The sequence below is a fragment of the Astatotilapia calliptera genome, chromosome 23 (genome assembly GCF_900246225.1).
Source record: "Astatotilapia calliptera chromosome 23, fAstCal1.2, whole genome shotgun sequence".
Classification (NCBI taxonomy): Eukaryota; Metazoa; Chordata; class Actinopteri; order Cichliformes; family Cichlidae; genus Astatotilapia; species Astatotilapia calliptera.
Window position 1 is genome coordinate 4,060,803 of NC_039323.1, and position 21,053 is coordinate 4,081,855.

General features: G+C 41.0%; 2 protein-coding genes across 4 annotated transcripts in view; both read right to left on the minus strand.

The window, feature by feature from the left end:
- The window catches only part of agbl4 (AGBL carboxypeptidase 4), a 351,159-nt gene that overhangs the window by 63,564 nt on the left and 266,542 nt on the right, over window positions 1–21,053 (minus strand). The gene's annotated exons all lie outside the window — the stretch shown is intronic.
- Window positions 761–16,554, minus strand: bend5 (BEN domain containing 5). 3 transcript variants are annotated; one of them, XM_026157913.1, is made up of 6 exons: window positions 15,356–16,554; window positions 14,140–14,270; window positions 12,634–13,111; window positions 10,667–10,815; window positions 7,557–7,770; window positions 761–7,378 (listed from the first exon to the last, which is right to left on the minus strand). In XM_026157913.1, the coding sequence occupies exons 1-6, from the start codon at window positions 15,537–15,539 to the stop codon at window positions 7,182–7,184; spliced, it is 1,353 nt and encodes a 450-aa protein (XP_026013698.1). In that variant the 5' UTR covers window positions 15,540–16,554; the 3' UTR covers window positions 761–7,181. The 3 variants fall into 3 exon arrangements, with proteins under 3 accessions (XP_026013698.1, XP_026013700.1, XP_026013701.1); XM_026157915.1 differs by lacking the exon at window positions 15,356–16,554 and adding an exon at window positions 15,117–15,328; XM_026157916.1 differs by lacking the exon at window positions 15,356–16,554 and adding an exon at window positions 14,654–15,091.

A 21,053-nucleotide genomic window follows, 5' to 3' on the forward strand; every position in this document is an offset into this window, starting at 1 on the left:
TCCTGCCGAGGGATTCTGAGGCATTTCCAGGCCAGACTGGAAATATCTCTCCAGCAGTTTCTTGGCTCACCCAAAACACTTACAAGGGTAGTCGCCCCAGGAAGGATCTTAACCAGATGCCTGAACCACCTCAACTAGCTCCTTTTGATGAGCAGGAGCAGCAGCTCTACTCCAAGATTCCTCCGGAGGTTTGAGCCCAACCACCCTTCAGAGGAAACTCATTTCGGCCGACTCCTTCAGTCACCACCCAGATTTCATGACCATAGGTGAGGGATGCAACATAAATAAGCGCTATACAAATACAGGCCATTTACCAAATCAGTGGGTAAATTGAAAACTTTGGTTTTTTGGCTCATCACCATCTCAACAGTCCAGTATAATGCCCACATTGCTGCCGATGATTCACCAGCTCACGCTCCACCTTTCCATCGCTTGTGTATAACACCCCAAGATACTTGAACTTGTTTGGTCTAGGTGGCCTGCCTCTCAAGGAGCTTTCCAGTTTTCCAGATTTTATGTGGGTGCATGGACCAAACTGGTTTAGCGATGCTGCTAGCATGCATAAAAACAAACTCTTCACATCAAAAAATAAAAAAATTAATAAATATAAAATGAAGAAAGGGCTGTAACAAGGATGGGGATGCATTTCTTCAGTCTTATCTAACAGTTTCCCCCAAAGGAAGATGAGCAAAAAAAAACAAAACAAACAAAAACCCAGCCAACCAAACAAACAAACAAACAAAAAACCACAGACACAAGGTTTGTGCTGATAGAATAAAAGTCTCAATTTTATTTCTGTTTATCTATACATTAAAACAGGTGTTCCTGAATGCAGCAAGAGAAAACACAGAACAGGATGCTAAGCGTCAAAGACTTGCTCGCATAGCAGAGGTGTGGCCGGTTTAGCAAAGACATGTACACTCTCTATCGCATATACTTATAACATTTTCTGAAAATGTAGGGTTGCCTCTGGGAGGCTATAATAATGAGGGAGTGTCAACTCCAAAAGTCTTGAAATTCTTTTCACATTATCATACCAACTGGAAATACTCCATACAGTAATAACCCTGTCTTTCCCTAATGATCACTGCAATGCGTTTATACCTAATACAGACAGGTAGATATCCAAGCAGCCCTGTATAGCTCACTTAATACAAGTATGAAAATGTCATTAATAGGTCTGTATGGATTTGTCATGTCGCCGTTGTCCCCTTTAACTCAATCTCGAGGCCCAGTTTTCCATCTCCGCAGTTGGCCCTCTACCCGACAGTGATGTGGTACCAGGTAAGTAACTCAACACCTGCATAGGAATTCAATTACACACAAACTCCCTGGGTCAATACCCTGGACCAGAGCAAAGCTTACAATTGAACTATTATTAAAACAGTCCAACGAATGGCTTAAGTGCTTCCGTGAAAACGACTGCTGTGTATCTGAACACACGCTCTTCCCACAGTAGAGAGGTACCAGCACATTTCATGTTCACCAGCACGGTTGGAAATGAAAACAATAACCATCAGTAAGAACATAGAAACATACTGAAAAGGGACACAACCCTTTTCTCTCAATAAAAGAAACAAAAACAAAACAACAGAAAAACACTTTGGTGCAGAAAAGATTCCATTGGTACAGGGTAAAAGAAAATATAATGCACTTTGTATAATTACTCACAGTAAGTCAATCGTTAGTACTTTCTTACACTAAATGCATAATTTTAACATTTAAATTACATTTAAGTGACGGTGAGGGAAAAAGCGATGCAACAGGGGAATCACAGATAATTATTCAAGAGGACAGGAACGTCGACAAAAAACAGTCTTCGTGAATATACCCTGATCGCATTTTTGGCATGGTCCAAATTTTAGAAGTTGACACATTCCTCTACGTGGGTATTTTGTCATTTCATCCCTCTTCTAGAACACAATCTGAGGTTAACATGGACTCAAACTTAACGTGTGGTTTTGTTTTTTGCTGAGGACCTCTTCTACTCCATCGTCCCAGTCTGACTGAGATTTCCTGCGTGGCATGCGACCAGTGAACAGTGGCTTCCTCTAACTTTCACATCGTCGACATCTGAGTGTGAGCTAATAATCATCTATTATCTATAGTGTAACCTGATCTAATCAGTAAAAATGCATATTTCCGAAAATACACTGCAACAATGTAAATTGATAGACAACAGGTGCTAAAAGCAGATGCATCCATTTGAAATCGGCAACTTCTGAGGTACTTCTGAAACTCACAGCTGAGGATATAATCACTATCTACAATATTTGGATGGATAGCATATAGTTGATACAGTAAAAGCAGGGTTATCGATTTTTGTGAAATATTTTGGCTTTAGAATTCGAGTAAGCTGAGGGGATAGTGGCGGTTGACACACCTGAATAAAACATAGCCGTATGACGATAAAAACATAGAAAAACAGCACCATTTGAGGTCCGATAGATCAGTTTTCGAACTGTTTGCTGGTAGCACCGTCAACCAGTAAAAATCTCAGAATGCAATACAGAGACAGAACACAACCACTGATCAACTGCACAACATAGCAAAGAGCGAAGATATATATTCGGAGACGACCCCTCACACAGACACCCCTTTACAGCAGCATCTTTAAGCAGGTAATAAAACTGATTTCCTCCTAAGAATGATATTTGTGTACTGAGGTGTTTTACAAGTTTTTAATATGCTGTACATGTTGAGAGTAACCAGGTATACCTTTTCCTATAGATTTTTTTTTTTAATATACACACATAGTTTACAGTCACTGACAAACAAACACCAGAGTAACAATGAGGTAGGACGGTGAAGTTAGATGAAGTAGAACCGGTTTGTGGATTGTATACAAATTTTCTGATAACTGTAATAAAAATATAGGCCTAACTATGTGTTCCTCTCCGTTTTCTCATTTTAAACCAAGTCTGACACTGTATCTGTGGCTCAAACGTGTGTCTCGTGTACACCTAGCTCCGAAAACAGTGGCACAGAGCCATTTATCTTGTTTCGCACAGTGAAGCTAAAACCAGATCGCTTTTTCCTTAATCAAACTGTCAAAAAGCAACCCAAAGCTCCTTCCCTTCTGCAGCTTAAACAGGTGTTTACAACATAAGCCAAAACAACAGCGAGGAGGACAGGATCGTCCACATGAAAGTCAGGAGAGAAAAGAACTAAAGGTGGCATAAAAAGACGATCGCAAAGCCGCCACGGTTACGTTTCCTGCCTATCACTACTTAAGTGTAACGGTGAAAGCACCGACTGGTCTGGTGTCGTGACGCAAAGCCAAAATTAGTGGCTCTGCTTGTGAATAAAACGGTACAGTATGTTACTGATATGCTGCTAAAAACCCAAACCGCTCTTCTGCAAGTGACTCGGTACATTTGATAAAGAACGGCCTTGCCTTTACAGATTAAGCCAAATCTGGGTTAAAAACATACAGTCCTTCCATACAGCTTTCATCCTTTGAAGGTGGTTTTAGTTAAAGGATTAGGCTTAATGGCCATCCAGGAAACAGGCCTTAACATTTTTGATGATGTAATAGCTCTATTAATGGTCTTTCTTTAAGCATCATTTTAACCACACCCCTCCCATTTTGGCATAAACAACAAAGAAACAAACACAAATACAATACACAACAATGTCTTAGAATTTTAGCAAAGGTACTTTGCACAGCAGAAATCTTTTCTTTTAAAATGCACAGCCTAGCGCACATAAACCTTTGTACAGGGAAAAACAAAACGAGAAATCAGAGGGCACCGAAAAAGGGACGTTTCTAGGGAACCCCCTCAAACAGTATATCAATAACACATCGCCGTTATAAGGTGGCGCTTTACGCTCGGTTACTGTGGCCGGGGCCATTTTTTAAAAATTTGTTTTGTTTGTGCAAACCCTGCTGATTCTAAACCCCGTCTTTAGCTCGATCTCAGCATTCAATACTTTGGCTCACAATTACCACTCATTTGTAAAAAATACACTATTATCTCTATAGGAGTCATATTTATACATTACCAGCATCAGTTTAAAGCGCATATTCCAGTCAGCTTGCACATTTCATTGGTCAGTTTTTATACTGGCGAATCACATTTTGCAGATAGTAGTAGTTATCAATTTTCTAACTAAGTTTTTTTCTTTTAAACCGTTCCTTTTCGAGACCATGACGGAGTTGCAGATTAAACTATTGAGATAATTTAACTTACTGAAATGCAGTTTTTTTTAAAGAAACCTGTTAAATCTATTAGGGCTGCCCCTGACCAAAGATCTTCCTAGCTGAACAGTTTTTGTGACTGTGATCTAATTAATCCAAAATATATTTTAACATATTTTCTAATGTGTTTTGTCAAGCACGACAAAGTGGTTTGAAAGCTGAGACAGAACATTGTAAGTAACACCATTACCACCGTGCTACATACCAGAGAAAAAAAATTATACAAACTCATGGACGAAGCGTTCTGCCTGTTACAGACAGCAGCAAAAGAGGTAATTATTCTGATTGTGCTGCAATCACCAGTAAGCAGGCTGTCTAAAGACGGCAGCCATGCCAAGCGGCCAACATTCGCCTACTTGCATATTTGAAACAAAAACCAATGTTTGAGGTTGATGACTGACAGACAAATATTTATCTGTCACCTTCCTACGCTTTGGATTTTGTGTGTGAAAAAAAGCGAGAAAAAAAAAAAGTTTCCATGAGTGACTGACACTTCCTGTAAAGTGAGTGTTTCCTTTTCAGGTCGACCAAGAATGTTCCGACTCCTGGAGGGGTGGGGGGTGGGGCAGCCCTAAAGTCTATCAAGCATGTTAGCGGCAAATCTGACAAATGAATCAAAATGTACCAAAACTCATTCTTGCCATAATAAACCATAAAAAAATGTCTTAAGGTGCTTCATGATAATACAATGATTGTTAGGCCTTAATCTATGAGGACATGTTTGTTTGTTTGTTTTTTTTTAATTAAAAAAAAATAAAAATAAAGGACAAATACCACAAAAACATTTCTTTAAGATCGAAGAATTTGCCCATTTAAAGTGCATTCAATGTAAATGATTTGTGTTGATCTAACTACTGCATCTCAACCGTTGGAGCGCAATGGTTTAACAATACAGAATTTTATACTATGGCGTGATCATCAGGTAGATCCTAAGTGAGGTTTGCCAAATAACAGATATAGTAAATATAACGTACAGGCTCGGCTGAAATCGGGTGTTAAGAAAAGCCTCGTCTCATTTTCCAGAGATTGCTTTGGCTAAGAGAGAGGGATACTTTTTGTTTTCTTTTTAAAACATATGTTTGTAGACTCAGCTGATCTAAGTTCGATTACAACGTCAAGCTTAAAGCCAACAATTCATATAAAAAAATTTAAAAAGTGTACAAAGAAACACAAGAAATTGATAGGTAACGTGGAATTACAACATCAATTTGCTAAACCAAACTTGTCCAGAAGCTTGAAACTGTAACGAGACTACAAACTGAAATATCAATGTTTGGTGGAAAATAATAATAATAATAAAGAGTTGCTTATGTACACTGAAATAAAGTAGCTTAAGAAAAGGCTGATCTGAACTTTTGAAATAACAAAAAACCGAGACGGACGATATGATACAGAAAAATAAATCAACAGACAAACGAGAATCTAGACTGTGAGGAGGAGAAAGGCTTGATGAGCAGCTCTGCAGTAGATTCACAGTTAGCCACAGCTAGGTCACAGTTGAGATTTCAATCTGCAGCGTTTAGTTCCAGCCTGCAGATTGCCACCCAAGCCATTTTGGATCAAAAAGAAAAAAGAAAGTGTGTGTGTGTATACATAGATATACACACACACACAGAACAGAAGAGGAGAATAAAAACATGAAAGAACAAGAAAGAGACTAAATTTTAAAAGTTCTGATGGCATAGCTCAGGGAAAGTTGTCGCTGGAGCAACCTTACTCTAATTCCCCAGTGGCGTGCCTTAAACAAGAGGGGGTTATTATGGGGTTCAGCAGGGCCAGACAGCTTCAGCAGCAAAATAGTATCCCAGACAGCTTTACCCGTAGCTAACACCGCTTCCACAAGACGATGACCAGAGCTGTGCCTCGATTTTCATCCGGGTAGCGGTCCGGCTCAGCCAAACTTAATGGTGTGAACTACACAGAAAATAGTACCTGGCCACCTCGTACATTCTCACAGCAAAGTGCAGATGAAGCGTCGTGACTTCAGCTTACAATACATTTACAATCACAGCATACTAGAAAACCCAGGAGCTTATCAGTGCCTGGTGATTGCCAGATCCATTTAAGGCCTTTCTAGGTCTCAACATGCCTGTACCACTGCAACTCAACAGTCAAGTTTCCTTAAAGTAACACACAGATATCCGATCAAAACGTCTCCTGTGCTCCCTCGTGGATGGCAAATATTCATAAAGATTAACATTAAAAAAACATAAAAAACAAATACAGCATTCTAGAGACTCGACAGAGTCCCATTAAATCTCAGTAAGCTGTCTTTATAATAAAGTTATACGGTTAAGTGGGAGCACACGCCCATAATTAATCTCTTTAGGAGCAACAGAATCTCTGCTGCAAAATGAAATATGGCTGTTACTAATTAAGACTTGTGCATTTGAGACCCTCATGTCCCATTCTATGCAGTAAGTACCAACCGCACCAACTCCCAGCAGTTATTGAGTAGTCACCATAACAGTCAACCTCTCACGCATCTAAGCTCTAATGCAAACTAGCATCATTCGTTCGCCCAGGGAAATAATCTCTTACTTTTTAAAAGTTCAAGGACTCAACAATTATGTTCTGACACAGAACAATAAAGTAATAATCACACCTAATTTCTCTTTTGACACACATGCACAAACCTTAAGAATCTGCATCTCTGTACCAATGCCACTGTAAAGCTTATAAAAACACTCACACCAGCCTATGTCAAGCTAGCTCACATGTTCAGTTTCTAACCACTGGGTAAAGCTGTCTGTTGGCCAATTAGAAAAGCGGGCTCACAGAAATGTGATGATGGTTCTTTACGAAGGGGCGGGCGAAGGGGCCTCTTTGTTTTAACATTTCAAATAACAACCAATCCGATGTGCCAAAGTAATACGACCGCTCCTGAAATGGTTACAGCATCCCCCGACAACCCATATCAAGTCCCCTCAATATCCTGCAGACCACGCGGGGCAGAAGGCGCTGGCGTGACAGTTGATCACTATATGCCATCGTAGGTGAAGTTCTCCATCTTGACTGTCTGTCTGATGAGCAGCTTGGACTCCCGCCGCTCCTCATTCTTGATGGACTTGTTGATGTCCATTATCTTTTCACAAATGTATTTGTTCACTTTGGACAATCTCTGCGTTATCTCTGCACTGTCGGCTGTCTCTTGAGACACTCTGTCGTAGAGACACTCTGGGGAAGGAGCGAGTGTGAGTAATCAGACCACATCAAATTAAAAGCCGCTCATTTTGGCCTCGCCTTAAGGCTAAAGAATTTACCTTTACTAAAACATTTTTGCAACTCGTCCAAAGAAGGGTTTGTCAAACGTTTGAAATATACATTTTAAAGAAAAAGGAAAAGTTTGTCTTACCTCTGACAATCTTCAGCTTGCTGGGTGACAGTGGAGGTTTAGGCAAGGCATCTTTTTTCTTTTTAGTGGCCACTCCAGTGACACTGCGGTTTTTGAGGGTTTCTGTGCCCCAGATCATTACAGCCAGGTTCTTTGTGAACTTAGAATCTCCCTGGGTCCGCTGCAGCTGGTGCCATTTCTCTTCTTCCACCCAGATCCCACCACCAAGGTGTACCTAGAGACGTAAAACAAAGGTTTGTGAAAAGCACAACTGGAAACTTCTTCTTCTCCATCTACGGCTCATTATACAACAAACAGTATGTTGTCACCGGCACGGTGTCAGGATTTATTGTTGTGACACTCAACTAGTTTTATTAATTTTTAGTCAACAGAAGACAAAGTAGATATCCGTGTTTTAGATAAAGAACATTACAGCTTCACATCTATTCAACTGTTTGTTTGTGGGGGAAAAAAGTGGGAATAACCCAGATCTTCGAGGATCAAACGTCAGTTACACTGTGACTCTTTACAGGTCGAATTTGGAAGACACAGCAATTGGATTTTGAGTCAGATATGGTTGAACAGAAATGTTCATAGCTCTTGACCAAAAGAGGAAAAACAAGACAAACGGGAAAGCATGAAGACAACTTAAAAAAAGAAACATCTGTCTTTCATGATTTGGGGCAGAAAAATAATTTTTCTGTAAAAATAACAAACTTGCATGTATAATTGAACTCACCCAAATTTCCCATAGCTGTGAAATTTGTAAAACTATTATAAAAATATAAAAGTTACATATTATTGTTGTGAAATGAAAGGTGTCCCTAATGTATTTTAGGTGCATAAATGCTATAAATGGGTCCTTTTAGCCCACTGGTAGGTTCATCGCTAAGCAACATGATGTAATAATATATCATGCATAATATTAGTGGACAGTGGATATAATATGATGATAAGCTATTGTCATGAAGTCAAAAATCACACAATGCTTTTATAATGTGATATAGGTGAATAAATGCTACAAATTGGTTATTTTAGACCGTTGGTAGGTGGTTGCTAGGCAACATCATGACATCAGGCTCTTGTATTCAGCCCTGAAAACTTCTCTAAGGAGGTCAGTCATTACATCGGGCCGCTCGCCGGCAATATCAAACCCTCTGCTAAAGACCTGCTATTATTTTTACCAGCGTTTGAAACCTCACATCTCAGAGCTCATCTACTCGTGTTTCTTCCATCCAAGAAACATTAGAAAAATCAAACCTTTACTGCCATCCAATGATTTGGAACTTTTAGTACAAACATACATCCTCCTCAGCCTGTTTTCAACTGATCCCAAATGCAGTAGCTAGGCTGCTTACAAAAATTAGCAGGCCCTTACACATCACCCCTTTTTTAAATTTAATATGATATAAAGTCCGACGTGGCAAAGCTTCTGCATATATATCTGAGCTACTGACAGCAGTAGGCCTCTGCGATCATCTGATCAGGGTCTCCTAACTGTTCTGTGCTCTTATTTTAAATCCAGAGGGGACTGCTGTTTTGAGTTTGTAGTCCAAAAACTTTGGAACAGCTTTCTTCAACCTTTCACTGATTTTAAATGACTGCTTACTTTTAAAACGTAAGATTTTCCTTAATCATTTCCCCAAAATATTTTCAAAATATAATGAAGAAGATGTGTGTGTGTGTTTGCAGCTTGATGGTGCTTTACTTTTTCTTGTGTCTTGTGGTGTAATCTCAGCGATTTTGTACAGACTAGTAAAATTCTGGTAGTGTGAAGACAAACAGAGTACATGCTAATTATAGCAGGACACATTCAGCTTTCACCTCCCGCTTAGACTAAATCAAACTTTCCAAGAAGGGTCACTTTCACCCTCTAGGATACGTAAACAAGCTCTGGCCACTATCTTCTTGTAGCACGGATTACCTTCATTACAAACTTAGGCTGTGGCTCTTTACACAGTCACTGTACATTGCGTAAGCCTGGACCAAACACTTCAAGCTGATTGCCAGCCATGGCAGACTGCCCTGGTCTTCTAGGTGAGCTACTGTACCGGAGGGGCTGCATATTTGACTCTCGTTCCCTTCCCTACTCTCTTATCACCGTAAAGTCTTTAGGCTAGCATCCAAAAGGCTTTTCCCTGTGCAGCTAATGTGCTTTAGGCCCCCGGCCAGCAGACAAGCTTTTTACTGCCCTCGAGGTAGAAAAAGCCTCTTCTTTTTCTTCTTTTTCCACGACCCCTCCCCACCCTTTCCAGCGCACTCTCAGTAGGGTTAACCTGTCAGTCACTTTAAATTCCTCTCGTGCAAATAATTAATATGGGGTCCCTCATGTAGGACAGTTCTAATTTGCAAGTGTTCTTCACGCTTGAAGTGGCTGCAGGCCCCAGAGCTTGTACTACCAATTCCCCCCCTGTCATCAGCGACAGGACGCTGGTTGAGTTACAGCAGTGGGGGCAGTAAAGAACCCTAACAGGCTAATAAACACCGACGATGCTGGCTGCGCTTGCAGGAACAATAATAATCTTCTCAACCTTGTTTACCTGCAAGGGTAAGGCAGCTAGGGGAAAGGACTGATCAACAATGACAGCATGTTCCCAGATTCACGGGTGTTAAGAGGAAACGCAGCACTTCCTGTAAAATCAGGATACTGTTCACAGCCACCCACAAGGAAAAATGAAAGGTGACCAAATGATTCGAAGCTCTCAAAATTGGTTATTAAGATACCATCATAGTCAGAGTTTTAGTGCCCTTTCTACTCTATAAATTAGAAGTTCACTTAAATATATGCAAACATAATTGAAAAAACAGGCCTGTTGACTACTGAGTGAACTTCAAGAACAATTCTTTTTCCTACATTAGAAAATATGAAATTAACTGGACTATGCTAACAGCCTTGCAATCACTTTTATGACATCAGTTTGAATTTTCGTGCACAAGATCCTCTTGTTTTCACTTTGCTTTAAAGAATTAATGTCAGCACGAAAAGACAGATTTATGCAGCCATGAAACAGCACAGACAAGAAATTACACAAATTAATAATAAAAGTTTTCTTCGTGTACTAGTTGGAGCGAAAATGGAAAACTGGAAATGCAATTAAATACGCAGCAATTCTTAGTTCGGAGAAACGTACCTTGCCGTCGTTGCAGGTGTATACTGTTCTAGGTGAGGGTGAGTAGCTGGAACTGGTGTTGGCTTCTTCTCTGCACGTCTCCTGGGCCTCAACAATAGGTTCAACCACTTCAGCCTTGATTGTCTGGGTGCCATTGTCATGCATAGGCTCTAGGAGATAAAGGAGACGTTAACAATTATGGAGATAAAAGCAACGACAAACCTCTGTTTTCACTTAACGCAACTTGGCGAAACTAAAACATGCTAAAATACAGCAGAAACGAGGGAAAAAATGCTAGGTGTAAACAGCTACTAGCACCTGAATTCTTACAGTAGTGAGGGTTTTTTTGCCTTCACCGCTGGAGCAGTGCCCACCTGCTTGTTTGCTTGCTATGCGCCTTGGGCACAGGCTTGCCTGTGCCTTGTGACAGGCAGTTATTTTAGCCCAGTAACTAAGCTGGCTTGGTGGCTGGCCACGCTAAGCTCCAATGTAGCTGATGAGTTTTAATATCGGTCAGCGCACTCCATCCACTGCCTGACAGCACCCCAGGGTGCTTTAATCTTTAGCCTGTCCATTAGATGGTCTAGCCAGTAGCTGGGCGCCTCTGTTCAGATCTGCAGGGGGTCTGAGGTTAAGACCAGCATCTGGCAGAGCTCGAGTATGTACAGCACTGTGCACTGCAATGACACCACTTTTAATCACACAACCAAAGTGCATTTTATTCAACTTCCAGTACTGGATTTACCACTTCAGCAATAGACCTGTTAAAATCCCTTTGGATTATAATCTCTCTCCACATGTATACATCATTCCCCAAAGGTTTCTTCAGTTTTTATCTTATCCTGATTCTGGCAGAAACCAGTCCTGTTATGGTAATTATGATCAATCTGTATGGGACACTGGGTTATACAAACTGTATCTGATTTAAATGTAAGCTTAGTGCTTTTCTTTAGGCTTATCTGATATAATTGCGTGTCTAATATTCCTAAATCAAAATAACATTAGTCCAGGACCATCACTTTGTTTGGACTTTAGAACTTTTGTACTGTGAGAGAAAGACATAATAAATACTTAGTGGGTGGTGGGAGAAGCAAAAGAGGGACAAGGTACTGTTGGATGAATGGGTCACATGAGCCTCACCCAACAGACTGGGGTTCAAGCCTTGTGTGAAATCAAAACGTAGTTTTCCCACCGGTGCTTTGTCCTCGTCTCTCTTTTCCTCTTTCCTCACATCCAACTGTTCGCAATAGACAGCTGCCCCTCCCTGAACCAGAGCTCTCTTCCAGTTAAAAGAGTGTTCTTCCTTCCCGCCCTCACCAATTTCTTGCTCAAAGAGGATCGTCTGGTTCTTTCTCTAATATTGTAAGGGCTTATCTAGCAGCAACAGCGACAATAATAGAATGTGCACATTTATGGCACCCATATACAGTAACAAAAATCAAACTTAAAGACACCTATAAAGTAGGTAGGACTCTCGTTTTATAAAAGAATCAGTTCTTAAGCAGATTAACTGACTGACACTCAGCCATCATCATCATCACCATCCAAGAAGCTTCTTTAGTTCTGAACTGAAGAAGCTTCCCGGATGAGAGAACCTGAGAACCTTCACAGACATTCATCTTTACACTTTTTTTGTTTTTTTGCACATAATTGCAAAAAAAAATAATTATTGTCTGCATTTGTCATCCAGACCTTGTCAGGAGAGAGATGGTACAATTACTGTGCTGTGTGGACATAAAGTGAACACTAAACTTAATATCTATCCTCACGCTTGCTGCTAAACTCCTTCCACTGAAATTGTGACTTTATTGCTGTTCAGATGTTTCTGTATAAGAAACACTTCACTTGTCAGTTTCCTTACTATATATGTATTCATTTTAAATATAAACGTTTTCTTTAACAACTGACGAGGTTAAAGTTCACTAATCAACTTTGTGGTACTGGTAACTGGTTTGTTGGCTTGTGTGTGGGTGCTACTGGTCTCTCACCGCTGCCCAGTCTCATGAGAAGTACGTCTTGCAGTCTCCTGTTGAAGTCCCTCAGTTCTTTGACTTCTGTCAGCAAGCTGCCATATTCCTTGAGCTTCTTGGCTTGCTGCACCAACTGTCTGCGGGTTCTCTCCAACTCCTGCTGTAGCCTCCTCATCTCCTCCTCCTGCTGCCTATAGCTGTGAACCAGCTCCTCGTACAGAACTCTGGGAACAACAGCGGCAGCCACCTCAGGCACACAATCCGTGTCCACCGCCAAATGCTGCTGTTGCTGCTGGTGATGATGTCGCTGATGCTCTGCCTCCATATCATCATCTTCGTCATCTGCATCCTCTCCCACCTCAGCCAGCCGGTCCTCATCCAGGTCCTCCTCGCCCTCCATACAAGAGCTGGCTGCATTTCTCTCTAGGCGAGCCACTACCGCCGCTAGGCTTTTGGATGAGTTAGAAAGGGGGCGTCCATGGTCCTGTGACAGGGCCTGAGGAGAGTAAGAACTCAATTTGGAGACGACATAGGTGGGCAAAATGAAATCTGACCTATATTTAAAAAAATATGTCATGGACATTGAGAACTCTGGTGTTAGGCCTGTTAAAATATTTATTCATATGTACAAGTATTCCCACAAAGTCGATTCTGTTCATCCGGACATAGTGTTGCCATTAGGAGACACACTTCATCAATCATCCAATCAACTTCTTCAGTCTCAACTTTGAAAACGCTGCATCCAGAAGAACATAATTTATTTTCTGGGATTTTCTTACCCAGACGATTGAGCATGCATCAAGATAGTATTGTGTAAAATCCTTTGCTGTGACTCTGACTAAATATATGACTGACGCCACTCAAAACAGAAGAAAAATATTACGTAAAACCACAAATCTGTCTGAAATGACACGACAGGCAGACTTCAAACTGTTTGTTTTGACATGCGAATCTCAATAGGAAATGGGAGGACAGGAGTCACAGAGTTCTTTGATGAGCCGCTCAGAGGATTTGTCTGTGAAAGGGCAGCTGTCCAGAGTGCTGAATTTGTGTTAATCCAGCATATGGTAAAAATAGTGTGGGGGATTTGGGGTGTCAGCCAAGTTTATGAAAATGTGAGGTATCATTGATAGATATATTTAGATATCAGAGCATCGCTGCAAAAAATTTACATGTGAAGTTATACATGCTCCCATACTTGGAGTGTTGATGTGGCCTTTTTTCACTACTTAACTTTTTTGGGTTTTCTCTGACACAGTAAAAGGCAAAGCTTGAGTAATTTTTCTATTTGAAAGATGACATTTAATGCAATTAGTTTTAATGTAAAGTATACTCAAATGCATGTCACGGACCCAGTGTGATAGACTATCATGATACTACTAACATAAACAAGTCTAAACACCTTTTGATTTAGATCATTTATACATGATTGACGGTATAAATGATGCAATATGTGTGCATTGCAGCAGACACATATGTTTGCTGCAATGCCCAACAACCACAGTGTACCTCTGATCTTCCTACCTTTTTATGCCTGAGTGGCATTCTTTCCTCTCCAAAATTGTTCTCGATGGAGTTTCCTGAATTCTTCGTGGACATCTTGGGAATTTTCATCTTCTTTTGTGTTATACTGTCTTCAAATTCTTCTACTGTATCTGTGAGCCCCGGAAATAGAAGCAAGAATAAACTCGTAAAAGTCCCTAAAAAGTTGCATGAATTTTCAAAGTATGCTTTTCAAAGTATCTACGGAAGTGCTCTCATCTGTATTGGTTAGCCTCTCCATTCTGCCTCATCAAGGCGACTTTAGCATTAAATGAGGTAGGAATGTAAGCATGTCAGAGGACTGCGGTACAAATGGTCCTGGGCTGGCGACATTGTACCGATCTCCCAGCTCAGACAGATCAGACTCGGGGATTAGTGATGTAGCTAAAGATCGTGCATAGAAAACGACCGTGAGCAAACATTTCTACAACTCCAAATAAACACGAGCAAAAGCATTTCACCTGCACACTTCATCACATTTGCACGATAAACCTACATGAAACGGCTGCGATGCTGACATGTTACTGACAGGTTGCTGTATGTAGTCTGCAACGACTGCAGCACCGCAACCCCTCTGTGGCACGAATCTGCCGATAAGAAAGCTAACATGCAGACTGCAGCCCACCAAAGCCGCCGGATTGGCATCTCAACTACATTTGAGAGCCTCAAAAATAATGACAGATCAGTCACCGGCTGTCAAATATGTTTATAATACGGTGACAGCCTTGCGTCTGTACGTCGGCAGTAGCATGCTAACACGGAACGAATACAAACCAAGCAAGCTAGCAAGCGTTAGCTTCGTGTTGTAAACAACCGTTGTGAGTCGCTAACGTTACATGCCACGTATTTAGCGACACAACCAATACTACCCAACCCAAACAAGAGGGGTAACTTAAGAGACACGGCGCAGTAAGTGTAAAGAACATATAAAACACCGACAACAAGGTATGACTACATACCAAACTTATCTTAGCATATCTAACTAGCATATCTAGCTAGCCACAGCCGAGGACGTTGTTGTTGCTATCGGTGTCAGATTCCAGCTGATCACGTCCTGACAGATCGGGTCAAAAAAAGGAAAAAGAAAACACTTGGTTTGACACATTCCTGAGTTTCGCGCACATCAGCGTTACTTGGTCAGACGGCGAAAAGAAGCGTTAAAAAAGACAAAATCTCCTGCGTTAGGAGGACAACTTACCTGCAAGGGCAAGGATCTGTGCTTCGCACGGCTGGCCTGCGCTGCCATTCTCTTCAGTTCTGTGAACCAGATACACCTTCTGATTATCAAAATCTGTTTTGTGCAGAGGTCTGAAATCTTCCACATTTGAAACGGGTAACGCGTAGCACATATCGTCTTCAAAGAATCTAATAAAAGCATACATTATTTACTTCTCTTTGGTCCTGCACTTTGGATATGGTTGACAGTTTTTCCTCACAAAGTATTAAAAAAATATACACATAGGGGGGTTGGGGATGTTGTCTGCGCTCGGCTACTCTTGCCTGGTCCACATCACCAGGGTAGATCATCAAGGCATAAGTAATAGACATGATTTTAACTGTGCTGTTAGAAAGTGCTCGGGTGCGAAGGTATTCAAAAGCAACAATTTTTTTTTATTAATTTTAAAATTGCTCAAATAAATATTTATATTTAAAATATTTGTAACTTTTTATGATTTGTCATCTCATTCATTTAGGCACCTCTGGTATTTCACTCTGTCTTCTAACTGTTTCAGAAAAGCCATCAAGATGATTACCTGCTTGGTTAGACTTTATTGGTCTCTGTGTGCTTTCCTGCGTTTCCTGGTGTATACTTCTCATCTGTTCCTTGTATAACACCCAAAACACTTAAGGCCAGCTGACAGAAATGAACTCTTTGTTATTGTAAGACAGCCAGGTGGTTATACAACAGGATGGATTTCTCTCAGTTGGTACTCTAATGGAGGGCACCACAGTCGATAAATGACACTAACAATTTCGTTCTGCTTGGGCTGCTGTAATTGAAAAGTAACTGATGCAGAACTATATAGAGGCTCCCCCCCCCCTCACACACACACACGTCTGATATTTCATTTCATAGTTTCAGGCATTTAGTTTAGTTGTGATTAGGCCTCTTTCAAATGCCAGCTTCCCCGTGATGTTTGTTCACTCTCCTGTGTGACCCGTCCCTGAGTCTGTTGATGTATACAAGAACATTTCCAAACAAACAAAGAAACGACAATAACTCTGAAAAACATATTACGTCGCCTCTCATTTTGTTGCAGTTATTGGAGCAGCACTTGAAACTCTTTTCAGTGCAGAGTTACATCTGCCAGTTATTGATTTGAGAGACCAGCTCGTTTCACTTTTCTGTGAAGAATCCATAAGCTGAACTGTCAAAGCTGAACACATTCCTTATACATTTACAAAAGCTGAATTCTTCCACATTTTAAAGCGAATGGACCGACAGTTATTTAGAAGGCTGAGGCTGAGGCAGAGGTATCTTGCGTGTCTACACTAAGTGGAGCAGTCTGGCACACCCGGCAAAATAAAACAGGAATGGGAGTGATAGACGAGAGATTTGAGCAAGTTCTCAACAAGTTGAACAAGGGATTATTGTTAATCTGAGCTTCTGTTCAGTGGCTCTCCCGTCCTTAAAGCTGGGCCCTTCAGCATAAGGCGGGTCAGTTTCTGGAGCATCACCAGTGTTTAAAACCTCACGATATCATTCCTGCTGCCTGGAGAAGCTAAATGAAAATGTAAACAATTTTTTCAACAAAGGTGCCCCAGAGATTGCAGTACGTTCAGAGAAACGATGAGCATACCTTAAATACTGTAAACACAAGAAATAGATGTGCAGCAGTAATAAAACAGGACACAAATGCAGCAATCCACTAAAGACTGTGGTTTAAAACATGAGATCAATAATTGAGAATTTGCGGTATGTGTGTCATGTTTCTGACTGGTGTAATAAGATTTATTGTAACTGTTGCCAGTCTCAATTACCAATATATTGCAGACCCAATAAATGTACAACACCGTATTGATTTAGTTCTAAATATATAAAAGCACAAACTACCACGGTCAACCTACACAGGTGTTTTTACTTTTTTCACCTTCTGATAACCAGCTGGATGTAAAAGGACAAGCAATCATCATCAGCAACAACAGCTACATCATCCAAATATTTTTTCCTTTCTAGAAGAAAGAAAAATTGCTGCCTACAGTACTCCCCCCGGCCCCCCACCCCACCCGATAATCCTTTTCACATCTGAAGCTTATTAGATTCTGAATTCTGTCTTTCATAAACTAATTTAAGACAAATGTTCTTGTCTGGTTTAGGAATAACAAAAGAAACACAACTGTAAAGCCTGGTAAACAGATACAGTGTCTTGCAAAAGTATTCGGCCCCCTTGAACTTTCCCACATTTTGTCACATTACAGCCACAAACATGAATCAATTTGATTGGAATTCCATGTGAAAGACCAACACAAAGTGTTGTACACGTGAGAAGTGGAATGAAAATCATACATGATTCCAAACATTTTTTACAAATAAATAACTGAAAAGTGGGGTGTGCGTAATTATTTAGCTTATTGATTATATATATATATTGCAACTAGGGTTCAAAGGGTCAACAAATGTGAATGTTGACCGCTGTGTACTGCAGTGACTGCCTGTGCAGGCAACAGAAAGGATCCATTCAGCTGGTCAGCAGGCAGGATGGTAAAATGCAGGAAAGGTTTATATCTTGTGCCTAAAGTAAATAAATTATATCGTAGTGATTACATATTTGCCTAACAAGCAAAACATCCTTGGAGGAGACAAAAATTCCTTTTGGGGATGTGTCAGTGTAAAAATTCACCAAATCAAACGTGGAGCTGCCCGCTGTGGTGACCCCGCGTGATGAAGGGAACAGATTCAAATGCATCAGAGATTTAGGGGAGAAACACCCACGGTATCAATTTCAAACTCCAGTTATCAAATTCACAAACAAAAACTCAATCATCCAGATAAGGAAATCCCAAAAAACTGAAGAAGTCACTTAAATGAGACGTTTCTCCCACTGAAAACGCTTCATCCACATGAACAGAATTATATTTAGGAAACTGAAGTGAGCGTACCCACACTTGAAACTAAAATTAAACTAAACTGAAAATGAAATTTAAAAGCAAATAAAAACAAAACCTAAAAAAACTATAATAACTCTGTTTTTGACAGTTACATAGCTTATTGTAAATTGGCGCCCTGTTTAAGTGCACCTTAGATTTCTTGTGTGCTAATAGCTTTATGAATCTTTTAAAACTCTTGAGGTAAAGAGCAATGCATAGAAAACACAGATACCCACTGAAAGTTTTGGAAACTGCAGCTATGCTTCACCTCCACCTTCTGCTCTGGGGTAATCTGGGACTGAACTGTGTGCTGGACCCAGCAGCAAGCGTTAAAGTGCTACAGTGGGGCAAAAAAGTATTTAGTCAGCCACCGATTGTGCAAGTTCCCCCACCTAAAATGATGACAGAGGTCAGTAATTTGCACCAGAGGTACACTTCAACTGTGAGAGACAGAATGTGAAAAAAAAATCCATGAATCTACATGGTAGGATTTGTAAAGAATTTATTCGTAAATTAGGGTGGAAAATAAGTATTTGGTCACCTCAAACAAGGAAAATCTCTGGCTCTCACAGACCTGTAACATCTTCTGTAAGAAGCTTTTCTGTCCCCCACTCATTACCTGTATGAATGGCACCTGCTTGAACTCATCATCTGTATAAAAGACACCTGTCCACAGCCTCAAACAGTCAGACTCCAAACTCCGCCATGGCCAAGACCAAAGAGCTTTCGATGGACACCAGGAAAAGTGTTGTAGACCTGCACCAGACTGGGAAGAGTGAATCTACAATAGGCAAGCAGCTTGGTGTGAAAAAATCAACTGTGGGAGCAATCATCAGAAAATGGAAGACATACAAGACCACTGATAATCTCCCTCGATCTGGGGCTCCACGCAAGATCTCATCCTGTGGGGTCAAAATGATCATGAGAACGGTGAGCAAAGATCCCAGAACCACACGGGGGGACCTGGTGAATGACCTGCAGAGAGCTGGGACCAAAGTAACAAAGGTCACCATCAGTAACACACTACAACGGCAGGGAATCAAATCCCGCAGTGCCAGACGTGTTCCGCTGCTGAAGCCAGTGCATGTCCAGGCCCGTCTGAAGTTTGCCAGAGAGCACATGGATGATACAGCAGAGGATTGGGAGAATGTCATGTGGTCAGATGAAACCAAAGTAGAACTTTTTGGTATAAACTCAACTCGTCGTGTTTGGAGGAAGAAGAATACTGAGTTGCATCCCAAGAACACCATACCTACTGTGAAGCATGGGGGTGGAAACATCATGCTATGGGGCTGTTTTTCTGCCAAGGGGACAGGACGACTGATCCGTGTTAAGGACAGAATGAATGGGGCCATGTATCGTGAGATTTTGAGCCAAAACCTCCTTCCATCAGTGAGAACTTTGAAGATGAAACGAGGCTGGGTCTTCCAACATGACAATGATCCAAAACACACCACCCGGGCAACAAAGGAGTGGCTCCGTAAGAAGCATTTGAAAGTCCTGGAGTGGCCTAGCCAGTCTCCAGACCGCAACCCCATAGAAAATCTGTGGCGGGAGTTGAAAGTCCGTGTTGCTCGGCGACAGCCCCAAAACATCACTGCTCTCGAGAAGATCTGCATGGAGGAATGGGCCAAAATACCAGCTACTGTGTGTGCAAACCTGGTAAAGACCTATAGTAAACGTTTGACCTCTGTTATTGCCAACAAAGGTTATGTTACAAAGTATTGAGTTGTATTTTTGTTATTGACCAAATACTTATTTTCCACCCTGATTTACGAATAAATTCTTTACAAATCCTACCATGTGGATTCATGGATTTTTTTTTTCACATTCTGTCTCTCACAGTTGAAGTGTACCTCTGGTGCAAATTACTGACCTCTGTCATCATTTTAGGTGGGGGAACTTGCACAATCGGTGGCTGACTAAATACTTTTTTGCCCCACTGTACATCCTGTGTTAAAGCCCCATAACTCATTGTTGATTGAAGTCAGAGTGACAGCCATCGTATGTGCTGTTCCGAAACTGAAATTTTACAAATAAAAACATTGTCATCTTGGGGTTTTTTTTTGTAGCCAGAAATGTTGATATTTGTAAAATAAGGTGGCAGCTAAATTAGTAACTTATTCTGGGAAGTTGCACATTAACGAGGTGCATCCATGTTCTCTATGAGTGTGCTGCACAGGGACAGATACCTGCTAATTAGTGTTAAGGAACACAAATAAAATTCTAGCATTTCCCTTACTAAGTCTCTAGCACAGATTTCTTGGACGGACTGTTAGCATAATTAACAGAGTTCCACGACAAGAAGCTCTGCCACTGAGGAGTTGTTTAGCTACCTCGGTAACCTCAAGTCATCCCCTCATCACCAGACTCTGCTTCCTCTATGTAAGGCACGTCAGTGGGATTGAGGTGATCCTCAAAGTATTGCTTCCACTGCCTGGCCTGTCCTCATTTCAAGTCAACAGCACTACATTCTCTTAATTGCCCCTTGGGGATAAATAAAGTCTCTCTGATTCTGATTCTCACTGCTTTCTTCTCCTGATGTCTTGTTGCATGACCTCTCTGAATACCTTCCATACCTAAGTTTTTGATTCAGGTATTGTCAATGTGGCATTCTGTTGATTCCCTTCAGCTGCATCTACTATCCCACAGGTTAACCAAGTCTGATAGGATTCCTTCTTAATCTTGACTCCCTTCACTTCAAGAGTCCACCACCTGCACCAACCACCTTATGGTCAGGTGGCTCAGCAGTGGAGGTGCACGGTTCATTTGTATTCAGTCCCCCCAGCCTCTTGCAGAATGCTGTT